Source organism: Montipora foliosa, unplaced genomic scaffold (assembly GCF_036669935.1).
Source record: "Montipora foliosa isolate CH-2021 unplaced genomic scaffold, ASM3666993v2 scaffold_443, whole genome shotgun sequence".
In the NCBI taxonomy this organism is placed as follows: domain Eukaryota; kingdom Metazoa; phylum Cnidaria; class Anthozoa; order Scleractinia; family Acroporidae; genus Montipora; species Montipora foliosa.
Window position 1 is genome coordinate 74,042 of NW_027179749.1, and position 13,459 is coordinate 87,500.

Below are 13,459 nucleotides of genomic sequence, written 5' to 3' on the forward strand. Positions count from 1 at the left end.
TAGCAAGACAAAAAAATGTTGGGAACTTAAGCAGTCAACATTGAAAGGGGAAGAGGGGAGAGGAAGTGGGAAAGGTTTAAATTCTAGATACGATGGGCATTGGAAGCTAGAAAAGGTGTTTTTTAATGAAAGTGTCTCAACAATTTTGCAACTTGTTGTCTGAGTTGGTTGTCACTGTATTGGCGTACGGTCACTTTGTTTATTGGAACGGGAAGGCGTCTATCGTTTGCGTTTAATATGGTGTTTCCAAAAAAAAGGGTTCAATTCTCTGATCTGCTGTGAATGGAAAATGGCCAGCGATAAACTGGATTTTGGCGGGGTTTCGGTATGACGTAATTTGAAGGCATTTTAGTGCTTTCTGTGAGTCAAGTCGAAAATACACATAATTTTGGTACATGAAAAGGTGTGATTTCCATCCTTTCGCTTTTTAAGGTACGCTAGAAATATCCTGGAACTGATTTCGTAATAATTTCCCTTAAACACCTATATTTCGGTCGACACATGACATCTAAAGCACGCGCAACATGTACGAAATTAGCTGTTGTTTACGAATGAGAAACAGACATAACCTCTCCTTTAACTGCGATCGCATGCCATCTAAAGGGAACATCCACTTTCCGAAAAATCAATTCTTAGCAAACATTGTTATACAAAGATACATTTTCATAGAGGTCCATTTGTAACATTACTTATTGCTTTCGGGCTAGTCTGCTTCCAGAGAAGGGATTGGTAACGCTTACTAGCAAGTCTTCTAAGTGACGTGTCGGGTACAGGCTAATTCCATAATACGATATCATATTTCTTGCTGTTGCGATGGTAGACCGTGCTTGGATGGTAGACCGTTGGTAAATGGAATAAACGATATGTACAGGATTTCTAACTGTGTGAGCTTTATTACGAATCACCTGGTAATGTATTGGATTGATTAGAAAAGAAAGTACTAGTTGAATTGTGCTGTTTCCTCGAAGATACGATTTTCAACTGTAACGCCACCATCCCCGTTGACGTCACCAAGAAACACAATAAATGGTATTGTGTTACATAATACGAGCCGTGTGTAACTTTCGGAGCATCAGATCTGCAGTGCAAAATACTTTGCTCCCTTTAGTATTTGGTACGGAGTCTTCTGTTAGCGATGATAAGTCTAAACACTCGCAAATCGATGCTACCGTATGTCAATAATTAATATCCTTTCGTGTTTGGTACAATGTGCTTTGCACTTCGCGTGCAAACTTCTGAAATGTTTCAGAGCTTTTACGATATTTAATGATTGTTTCTTTAGTTCCTGCTTTTCTACGTTGAAACGTTTCCCTATAGGATTCAAATCCGGACTGGCAAAATTATTGCAATCAATCAGACAAGTTCGACGCATCATCCGAAGAGGAAACACGAGGGAATGCCCTTTTTTTGCTCATAACTCTATGCTGTCCATCAATGGTATCCCAATAACCCTACGAGAAACCTACGAGGCAAGCAATATCTCTAAATGCAAAAGTATCGAAATCAGTCCGAACTAAATGTACATGTATATTTGAAGTGTGGGTTATAGACGTAAGAAAGAAGTGATCTTCGCAATTATCTGGAAATTTTTCTATTGTATTACTTGACAACAAAGCAACCCCTCCTGGTAGTTATTAGTCTTAAGCCAAATTTTCGATAAGCCTCTTGGAAATCATCCACCATTCGTAAGCGTCTCTCAATCCATATGTTTTTTGCTGTTTTTGGTATGATTTCCGTGTGGATTTCTGCTCGTAGTCGCGGTAATGGGCTTCTGGCCTCACCTTGAAAGTTAATCGACCCCCATTTGGCGTTGGAAACGGTAACTCGTATATTGATTGATAGTCTTCGTATTCGGGAAGGGACTGATTGCACAAACGCTGTTCCACAAATTTCTCATCCAGGTTGACTCCTCCTCTAAATAATGTCTTCCACTCACTTCCCTCCACGAGCTCCCTCAAAGCATTTTCAATACTCCACTCGCCGCCAGGGCCTAACCAACAAGGAAGTAATATGCATACGTTTTTAAAATCAATTGTCGATCCCCGGTAATAAAAAGAATTCCAACCCTAGCCATGTACAAGAGGCTCAGGCACACCAAGGGGGAAGAGGTGTTCAACGAGACTCCCATTTCTCGGAATCTTTTCTATTTTCGTGAGTTAGTTGGGCTCGATTGATTGGGTCAAAAATTCAGAATTTTCGGTGTTTTACGCGCCTGTAAAGTTTAGACATTTCATCCGAAATTTCGGGCTAAGTTGTTCCGACCTGAGTCCGAGCAAATATTATCCGTCGAACTATATCTGGTTAACCATTTGTATGCACGCAAATAAAGCAAGAAACAGCAGATAAACACTATCTTTTAGCAATTGTCTTTCTCGCACAAGTTTACAACATTCATATCAAATGTTGAGCACAGACAAGAGAGTATGAAGGTAAGAGAGGTAATCCCTCTTATTGGCCCTATTTCCATCGTAATCCCTCTTAAGTTATTTTTAGATCTCCTTTCGAGATCCGGTATTCCCACAAGGGTTAACTGACAGCCAATCATACGTCCCCATTTTCGCGAACGACGCGAATCATTGCGTGGGAATTCGTTCAGCTGTCAACATTGGTAAAAATGGGGACATGTGATTGGCTATCAGTTAACCCTCGTGGGAATACCGGATCTCGCAGGAGATCTAAAAATAACTTAAGAAGGATTACGATGGGAATAGGGCCAATATGAGGGATTACTTCTCTTACCTTCATACTCTCTTGGCACAGATTATTTCACGTGTGTCAGTCGCAATAGTGAAAATGATACCTTCATCACCCTGGCGAATAAGAACGGTTCCGAACTGACACCAAATGTTGGCCTTCAGAGGTCGTTTTGTTCCTATTTCACGCTTAATCCTTTGGAGCGAGTGTAATACTTCTGCCTCTAACGTCTTAAAATAAATAGGGTCATTTGCAAGACTGGGAGATTCCTGATAAACAAAGCAAACAAGTGGTACTGGTGAATTATATGGTAAATAGAGGGTCAAGAAGAATTACAACAGCAGAGAGCATCTTCTGAAAGCAAAGAGGTGAATATGAGGAGGAATAACTGATTACCTGAGTAAAGATGACAACAATGAGTAGAAAGATGATGATGACGACGATGGTGGTGATAATTAGTATTTTTATCTTTTGAGGAATAAAGACCATTATTATTATGATGATGATGATGACGATCTTGATAATACTGACGATGATGGTGATGATGAGGAAGATGATGATGAAAATGATGATACCGATAATGATGACGATGACGACGATGACGATGATGATGATGAGTTTTTGCTCAACAGGGCTCTTTCTGAAAGGAATAGTTACAAGGAACTATTGTTCCTACTCATGAAAGAAACATTATTATTCTGGCCCCAGCTGTTCAAACGATGGATAGTGCCATCCGCTGGATAAATCAATATGCAGTGAATAAGTCATAGACAAACCAAATGCGCTATCCAATGGATAGTGATTTATCCGGTGGATAGCGTTATCCACCTTTTGGACAACTGGGGCCGGAACGATAGTGTTCTTTTGTGCTACCAATAAGAACCAAACGCAGTTAGTAAATAATAATCAGTTAAGCGGAACAGACTTTATCACATGCATGAAATAACTGTTCCCTTTTTGTCTCAAACGCTACAATTTTAGTAGGTCATATAATCGGAGCAACAAGCTTCTTATTGAGTGTACTGAATGATTAAAACAGGAACGGCTGTTTCATTTTATTGCAAATGAGAACAAAAAGAATATAGGACCACACCAAAACTCGAAGTATTGTTATTGCCACCCAAAGACATAAAAGAACCTATTGTTCCTAACTAGATAAAACGGAACAAGGCATTCCTTTTCAATGAGCGAATGAACGGTATCAGGCCAAATTTTCTGTTGCCATTAGTTTTGTGAAACATATATGACTATGATGACGATGTGATTTTGATGTTGATGGCGCTGCTGATCGCTGATGATAAGATCTCCTAAAATGAAGCAGAGGAAGCGCTTGCTGTGAGATCTGGTGATCCCGGGTTCTGACCACCAGTTGAATTTGAACCTAGTAGTCTCTGGTTCAACTTCTTGGCCGCAATGGTAAATTGTCAACTGGTTTGCCTGAGGTCAGCTGGGATTCTTAACAGCCTTGTTGTTGTTGTTGTTGTTGTTGTTCTTTTCTGTCATCTCATTGAGAGTTTCATGAGCCCAGGAAAGCCCAATGGGGCTTGACTTACTATGTATAGTACTTTACTTTATGTAATATCAAAAGATGCATGCTTTCGAGACCTCGTTGTATACCTCTGTTTTATAACTGTGGAATGGTCTTAACCGGTACACCAACGGGGGCTCATAGTACTTCTCCAGTCTGAGCATAGTATTCACAGGCAGATTCAAATCGTCGATGAAGTAACAAAGTTTGTCTGATTTATTTTGATCAAACTTTCGTCCTTCCTGTGGGCAAAGTCAAATGATAGACATTTTGTCAAGCAATCACCTAAACATTATATTCCATGAACCTGCCAAAAAAAAGGAAAGGCACTTTGCTATTGTTTCCTTTAAAGCCTGACTTATAAGCTATTTAAATGTATTATCACAAATATTCGATGAGAGATGAATAGGACCTATGCATGGCCATATCACGTGACCTTGTCAAACATGGAAAATGGTCGTGGTGTAAAATAGATGCCATAAATGGAAATAGCTCCTTCCATTTCTGGCATCTATTTTGTACCACGAACATTTTTTTAATGATTGACAAGGTCACGTGACACATAACAACGGGAGACAACTTAGTTCGAGCTAGCCACTACTCTTAGTACAATTTCACTACAATTAACTCAATAAAGCACTTTATTACATATTATGTGTGGATATTAGTGTGATAAAGCCGTGACTAAAAATGATACCTGTGAGGTGATATATCATTTCACTACAGTGAAATGATATCATATCTTTCACAGTATCGCACTCCACGGAAACCAACTGTAAACTCGATAGCAGAATTCCAGAATCACACACGAACGAGAAAATCCCATCACTTGTCACTTGTCACACAATCACTTGGAAATCACAGACAGGGAACGAAGTCCCGACACCACAACAACTGATTAGAGAGCCGCTTATATAGCTATCCGAAGGGAGTCTAGAAGTTTTCAAAAGTAACTATGTACAGCTATTACAATAAACACTAGTCTCCTTCGCAGCCGCTTTTTGGATGTCATGTCGCGTGACGCCCCAATAACGGCTGCGGAGGGGACTAATGAGTCACAGTTCCAGAAAATTCTTGAAAGAACACATTTCGTTACATCGACCTTCGCGAACTTTCCAGCTAATTCTGATCCCTAACACATGTTTTAAATCATGTTGGGTAAAGTTTTAACAGAGGCCACAAAACCGTGAACTCCACGCTCTACTCTTTGCCGACGGCATGTGGGTTCTTTTTAAATGAAGAACAAGGGTTGTGAGCAGGAGTCTATGGCATATCATCCTTATCTGAGAAGACTAGAATCTTGCATATCTAAGGCAAGAGCAGCAGTTTTCTCGGTTATATAAGACCCTGAAAGGTAGTCAAGAAGTAAATCAAGACAATGCCCTGAGCTTCTGCAGACTAGCACCCCAACCAATAAAGCCATCTAGGCGGATGGTTTCTCTCAAGCAAAACTGCTGGATGACAGTACAGGGTAGGCTTTGGAAAAGCTCTCCACAGAAAGCACTTGCAGAACACGAGGTTGCTTCTCCGAAATTAAAGCAGCAATTAAAGACGGGGGCAATTTTACTTACGTCTATGTTACCACAGTTGTAGAAATTCAGTCAGAAGGAAATTCAATCTGGAAAGCACTATCTATATGCATACCTTGGATATCTGTTGGCAATGATATGCGCACTGGGATTTGCGTGGTGCAAAACAAGGGAATCACCTTAAGCAATAAGATTGCAATTCTCACTACCATTCACTTTCCATAAAGCAGTTCGTGTTAATCAGTTTACCTCACCTTGGGCCAAGACATTTTATCTTTGTGCGCGTGCTTGTAACCCTTATTTAGAATGTTATGTGTGGCACCCTTTGTTGTATTTCGAATTTATTTCATAATTTATTTCTTTATTTATTTTTTTATGTTTATGTTATCTCAGAATAGACTTCATGCTCACTTTTTTTATGAAGTGAAATTTTTTTTCCATATAATGAAAAAGCGTAACCCTGCAAAAATCTTGTTGGCTTCCCTACAGTCACAGTCTTCAACTTTTGTCGCCTAACTTATTTCAGTACATTAAAATTAAAAACTAATGTTTTTTTAATCAATTTTTCATTACATGAATCATGAAGAGGTCCTTATCTTCTACTCTATCAAATCTGGTTTAAAAGCAGTCTGCACTCCTCATTTGTGGGCTTACTTTAACCAATAATTATTATTGTCCTCTTTCCTCTGAAAGGCGTTTTATACTCAGAAAAAAAAAATGACAAACTGACTCAAACAAAATAATTTTTCTTATAATTAAAGATGTCAAGAATTAGTAGCTCATTTAAATCACAAAATTAAAAAAAAAAATGAACAGGCATTGAAAAGGTCGGAGAAAGGGGGAGAAAAACAATAATCTGAAAAACGGAAGAATTAACTAGTATGATTAGAAGAACAATCACGAATCACCACCACCAATCACCACTGCATTAAGAGATTTTGCAAAAGAGTACAGTTTGCAATTAATCATTATCAAATATATATTTGAATGACCCAATTGCTTATTTTGATAAAATTTCGAGTAATGTAAAAGAATAACAAAAATACAATTTTAGCCACTGAAAGGTAACAGCTACTTTCCTAAAGTTAGTAAATGATGTTGAGGGGGGGTGCAATGCATTCTGGTAAAAGGGTTGAATGCCCAGTACATTCTGGCATATTATGATGCATTCTGGGAAAAAAAGTGGTGAATTCGAGAATTCGTCCTGTCCTCCCACGAATCCAGATTTTGCTGCTGTAATACTAAACCAAGAAAGATTGAAGAAAATAAAGGGGAATGGAATAACATGGCATCGAGCACGTTGATCATTTCCGAGTTCACTTCAACTTCTTTTGTCACGGCAAGTTAAAGCGCAAAGTGCTGTGGTTATCAGTTCTACTTTTACTAAACTTGGTTAATACTAACTAACAATGCTTTCACGACAACAGCTCACTGACGTTAACACCTGTCGGACGAGGTTGGTATCTGGATGGGTGACCTGCGATCTGGCCCTATTTTGGTTTCGCGTGGTACGTAATGTGGAGTTGGCGAAACGAAAAATAGAGCCTGATCAAATTCTTCTTCGAAAGTCATTCCGCCCACTTTATTTGATTGATTTGACATTTCCTTCATCGGCCAATCAGATTTACTTCCGTTACACAATACTCGCGAGTTCTCGCGTGTACTTGTGGATGCAAGTAAGATGCACGCCATTTTGTTTTGACCAAGAGTTATTTACCGTGGGAAGAATATTTGTCTCCAGCTTTGGCTTCAATCTAAGAAGTACACGTTTCAAGCATGGGAATGTTACTTTATGTACCTTTCGACTATGTAACTCCAAAGGACGGTGTCATCCTTCTTCCTCCGAATTGAATCAGCTGAATTTGCAATATTGTATTTTAATAGCTTGACATTTTTGTAATTGAGACAACCTATAGCTAAATGCCGTTACTAATTTCAATCTTTGAAGCGTAGACAATCTGAGAAGTAACGTACGTAACTCTAAGTTTTGTTGGTAATTTGTCTTAGTTGTTTTCTCATTTCATTGACTCCCAACGTTCCAGAGTCGATTGAAGGAAGCCATGTTTTATTCCCTGTTAAAATCTCACCTTCCTCATATATCAGATAAATTCCGATGTACATTAGTGGTCATTAAGACCAAGTTAAAGGAAGATAGCTGTTTTGAAACTTTTTTGGTTCAAGTTACTGCACCTACCACAACTCTTGAAGCAAAGTTTTTCTAAACCTTTTATTTACATTTTCGTGAAATATTTCGTTGTTACGGCTGCTCTTATTATAAAATCTGCTATTTTACTTCACCACGTTAAAGAATGAAAGCGACAAGACCAAAAGAATATGCTTTCTGATTAATTTCAAGGTGGAAATCCACTGAAAAGTTTTTTTTCAACAGACAATTAGCACAACGGAAGGTGATATGTTGATGCTTCACTTTACTTTAGGAACATATATTTAAAACTTGTTTCATTCTGCTCAACAACCTCTTGGGACAAATTGATATCGACTGTAGTTGTTTAGACCCCGGATATTTCGTGGATGTGTCACTATCAGGCAAATCATTGTGTAATAAATGCACTTAAACATATTCAGAAAACCTATTCAGTGAAGGAATTACTGTTCAAGGCCATAATAATGCTCTGATGTGTTTACCATTGGTTCTCACTAGAAGTACTTTCCACTTCATAATAATAATATTGCACATAAGGTGACAAGAAACATGGAAGTGATGGTACAAATAAAGTTTTGTATTCATCAGGAACTGCACTGTTTCAAGGCCACTAACCTGAAACTGCCACTTATCTTATAACCTTCCACCAGGCCCATCATTTATCACATGCACTGCAGGAAACGAAGCTGATCGCAGGTTAATCAATTTCCTTAACCCATTCACACCTAAAGTGCCCCCAGTTGGTTGGTAAAATCGTCTGGTGTCAGCCAGAGTAAAATATAAAAGTCTCGCTCTCAGGTGGGGAAGGGTTAAATTAATTTACCCGCTTGTGTTCTTAAAGGAAGTCGTCTTCCCAATCAGAATGTTCTTCGAATGGTATATCTACAGTTGTGTCTTGCATGAGCAAGGGGCTGATCATGGACTCAGTCATGGATGATACTTTATATTCAATGTCCAGAGGCTGATAGTCTCCAAAACATTCATGCAAGATTTCAAGGACAATAACAGTCAATTTTGGAGACGATACAAAACATTTCTGTAGGATATCTCTTGAAGTGAAGAGCCTATTGCAGTTGGCCACTATGGCCTCAATTACTTTGTCTGTAAACCCATGTGAGATTGCACCACTGTTATCAAATAAACACACTTTCGTTTGCCGGCCCAGGCTTAATTTCAGTTCAAAAAGTGCAGCTCGCAAGTAGTTCCTGTCCTCATCTGTGACAGTTCTGATTGGACCAGTGTAAGCTTCCTCAACAGGTGGTTTGTCAAAAACTGGAAGTGGTTCACTGCATGGACCATCACCACAACAATCACAGTTTTTGTGACACCAATTACAACAATTATGCCTAGGTGTGACGCAGGTTTCATCACCAAAAGAGGAAAGGAGGGCTTTCCTGACACACTCTTTAGAGTCCAACACTTTGGTCATTTCCTTGTGACAGAGTGCTTTATGCTTTCCAAGATACACAATGATATTGTGTGCCTGTGTGACACCATCACGGCCCGCGCGTTCCGCCTCCTGCAAATGACTTACAAGATCTCTGGCAGGACCAAAATGGATGACGTAAGTAACACTGGGGAAGTCAACCCCCATGCTCAGTGATGTGGTAGCAATCACGATTCGTGCTCGTCCAATACCACTTTCAAAAGAGGACTTAACTCTGCCCTTGAGTGTTTGAGGTGTCATAGAATAATATACACCAATTAAACAATGTTCAGCAATGGGTGTTTCTCCATCGACACAGGCATTTTCGCTAAGTTTTGTCAGAAGGTAACTTAGGACAAGGGCAATGTCATTCACTGTCTGACAAAAGATAATGCCATATGGGCAATGTTTCCTCTCTTTTTCCAGCATCTTCACAATCCAATTCAGACAATTCAACTCTTTGTCAGCTCGATTGACAGAAAATCTAATATTGTCCTTAATTGGACTAAGGATCACCTTATGAGGATTCCGCATTGATAGGTAGTCGATTAACCGTCTTCGCATTGAATTTCCTCTATCAGCCGTTGCGGTTATGCATAGGACCGGAACTTCCACAAGAAATGAGGCGTCCAAATGCTTCCCTGAACGCTTTTTTTCCTTTCTTCCCTATACCCCCGTTGAATTTAAAAGTACTTTATTTTCATAAATTTAAGATTATTTAAGAAACAGTTTTGTTAACTCCAACAAGTCAGTGACAGCCACTTTCTGTCTCTTATGAGGCCTTAGTCAGGGTTTAAATGCTAAGGTATTGGCTGAGTCATTAGCCATTAGAGGTAAAGTATATATTATTATTACTTAATACCATCACGTCTGCAAAACGTTGTCCACGCCCCAAAATTGAGAGACATTTTAAATTTGTTTCCACACCAATGTTTCCTGGGGACCAGAACGTATTTGATGTGGTCATATTTTCCCTCTTCCTTTCACAACTTAATCTGAAATATTGAAAAAAATTGTTGTCCTTCTAGTGAGCCCATATTCTCCTTTACCTTACAGCTTACCATGTTTCAGTGGTGTGAGCCTCGTCTATTACTAGTGCGGCGAGGTTTTCGATATTCTGAATTTTTCCTTTTGATGAGAGCCATTGCTCGGCACTGCCGAACACCAATTCGGTATCAGTAGCCTTCGAAAGCGCTTCTTCGTCTGACAAATCTACTGCATGCATCCCAACTTTCTTCAAATTTCTTATCTGCTGGTCACGAATTGACTCCCGAGGGCTGACAACTAAAACAATACTTTTCTCGTCAAACATTCTTGGGATTAGTTAATGAATAATGCTCTTCCCCTAACCCGTTGGAAGAACTGCAAGAACATCTCGCTTTTCTACCACTAATTTCTGCAAGCACTCTCTCTGCTCGTTCTTCAATGTTTGAATACCAAATAATTTCAGCGCATCGCCAAGAGAGGACTCGAAATCTCCTAGCATTGAATCTGGAAACTGACAAGTGTTCAACGGCAAAATACAGAGACCGGAGGGAATGCCTTTTTGGTGGGAATTTGAAATTTGGCGGCAAACGAAAACGGATCGCATAACTGCACACAATAGAGACTGATTTAGACCATGGCCACGAGTTGCTGTGCAAAGTGTAAAGTAAGCTTGGGTGTAAGAGGCGGCGCCAAGCCTTCTTCAGTTCCTCGTTACAAACACACGATGAGAAAAAAAATTATTGGCGAAGGTGGTTCAAATTGTATCACTTCTTGAGGAAATTGGAATTTCAGTGACCCAATCTGAATCGCGTCTGAAGGAGAAGTCTCTGTGTAAGAAATGCGCGCGTAAAATTTCAAACTGTCACAAAACATACTTTGAAATCGTGAATGGGTTAAACAATGGAGCGGAAACAAGCAGCTGTTGTGTGGCTGACGAGAAAAGGCCCCTTCTCCTTGGATCGCCAACGGGTTCAACACCAGCTAAAAAACGCCTCAAAACATCGCAGGTGGAGAAGTCTCATCGAGAGAATGCGCGCTCAAAAAAATGCCTATTCAATATTGCAGATGAAATTTGCAACATGATGTCTTTACACGTGTGTCAGGAAGAAAGAAATGTCCCAATTTTTAAGGTGAGCTTTCTGCAATGGATTAAGACTAATGTTTCACTAATTATAAATGCATAGGATATCAACACTTCTGATGACATGCAATACACAATTGCAACTTCCGATGGAGAATGTACGGCTAAATGATTGGCAGTTGCTAAGGAGCCTGAAAATATCCAAGCTTTAACAGAACGCAAATTGCACACTGATCTCCTGCTGATACATATTACACTGTAAGCCATCAGGTCTGGGAGCTGGTCACGATCAAGACGCGAAACAGTAATAGAAAGCGGAGTAGACTTCAAAAACCCTTAGCCCTCAATCGTTGCCACACTTTTTGTTTTTTTGTTTGATGTGTGATGGGCTTCCTAAACGTCCATTTGGCACCGCACTCCAAAAACGTGGCACGGTACCAATAGTTGGAGTAGGTACGGTAGCGAGATTCAGAGGGCCGTGCCAGATCTTTGTGCTAGTGTAAAGTGGGCTTATCCATTTCACTCAAACTGTACACGGTATACGAAAATGGTTGACATTTGTTATGACACTTATATACACTATTTCATACTTTCATAAATCGTTTTTGACGAAAACTTGGTATTTTCTTAGATCCTTGTAGTCTATGGTTCATCAAATCGTGTAATTGAACATGGATGCAGATGTGAAGAAGCCACCCTTGTCAAAAACCTCTGACTGAAAGAGTACAAAGTGGCAGCCCATGCAGCTCTAAAACTGCCTACCTTACGGCCACACTTGGCAGAAGCACTTGCACAAGAGAATACAAAGCCAAGAAAGACACTATATTCAAATATGAAAACCCAAAAAAGCTGCCCGAGTACTCCACTAAATCACTTATGAACGAAGCTAAGGAAACCATGCCTCTTCTGGAATTTTTTCATAATTTCAGCAACTACGATGCACCTTTATTCATCAAGGATCTCAAGTCAACTGTAAAATAAAGAAATTAAAATAATGTTTCCACAAACTAAGAAAAGATATAACTTTGTCAAAAAGATATTTTGGTTGATGAATTAATTTGAAAGAAAATAGAAGTAAAATTCGAAATCAGAGTTCTAGATACCATATATGATGTGATTTTTCAAGTGTTAAAAAATACTTATCAATACAGAAAGAATCCTAAATATTCAAAGGTTCTTAGCCCTAATGTTAGCATTGGTAAAGGGTTGTTTCTGCATTGGTGAGACAATGACCTGTGACCTCTGTTTTGAACCAGCCCCCCCTTTTTTTTTAACATTACAACATTTAGTCATAAAAACGAGCGATAAAAAATAAGAACGACGTTTCGACCGCTCCACTGACATTTTCAAGTTAGAGTTCGTGAATAAAATTTCCGCATATATACAATTTATGAAACAATGGAATGAAGGTAAAAGCTAAGTATTTACATACGAACAATTAAAATAACAGAATGCGAAAATAAAGTGTAACTAAGAGGTGAAAAGAATGAAAACTATTGGAAGTGTTAAGCAAACAGCTTTGCGCGGATAGAATCACTTTGTTTGTTTAATTTTGGCCTAAGGTCCCGAATAAAAAAACATAGGTCCAGTATTAGCTAACATTTTCATGTGTGACTTTGAACAAAAATGAAGTTAACTGGAGAGAGTGTATTGTAACGTGAAGTGCTAGATTTCTATCTCATATGAACCATGTGAGCGTTAGCCCTACTAATGGAACTGGGTCCACACAAGGACAGAGAAAAACTCTGACAAGGGTGGGAATTGAACCCACGACCTTCGGGTTGGATCTCCGCCGCTCTACCGACTGAGCTACACGGTCAGACGGGAGCAGGCCCTGGGAACTGAAGATGTTAAAGTCACAGCAATTAACATGTACAAGTACAAGGAAAGGTTATGTTTATACAAACGCTGGCCGTGTAGCACTTATATTTTAAACAAAGTTAACTGGAGAGAGTGTAGTGTAACGTGAAGTGCTAGATTTCTATCCCATATGAACCATGTGAGCGTTAGCTCTACTAATGGAACTGGTTGACTAATGTAGATTCTCGTC

General features: G+C 39.3%; 1 protein-coding gene across 2 annotated transcripts in view; it reads right to left on the minus strand.

The window, feature by feature from the left end:
• Positions 1–895: 895 nt before the first annotated feature.
• LOC137989168 (uncharacterized) overlaps positions 896–13,459 on the minus strand; it is an 18,695-nt gene continuing 6,131 nt past the window's right edge. Inside the window, exons 3-5 of one of the 2 annotated variants that reach the window (XM_068835024.1) lie at positions 4,312–4,464; positions 2,801–2,963; positions 896–1,990 (exon numbers count right to left, since the gene is read on the minus strand). In XM_068835024.1, coding sequence (XP_068691125.1) covers positions 1,641–1,990; positions 2,801–2,963; positions 4,312–4,464 — 666 coding nt within the window. In that variant the 3' untranslated portion in view covers positions 896–1,640. The remainder of the gene's footprint in view (positions 1,991–2,800; positions 2,964–4,311; positions 4,465–13,459) is intronic. The other variant, XM_068835023.1, reaches the window with a different exon arrangement.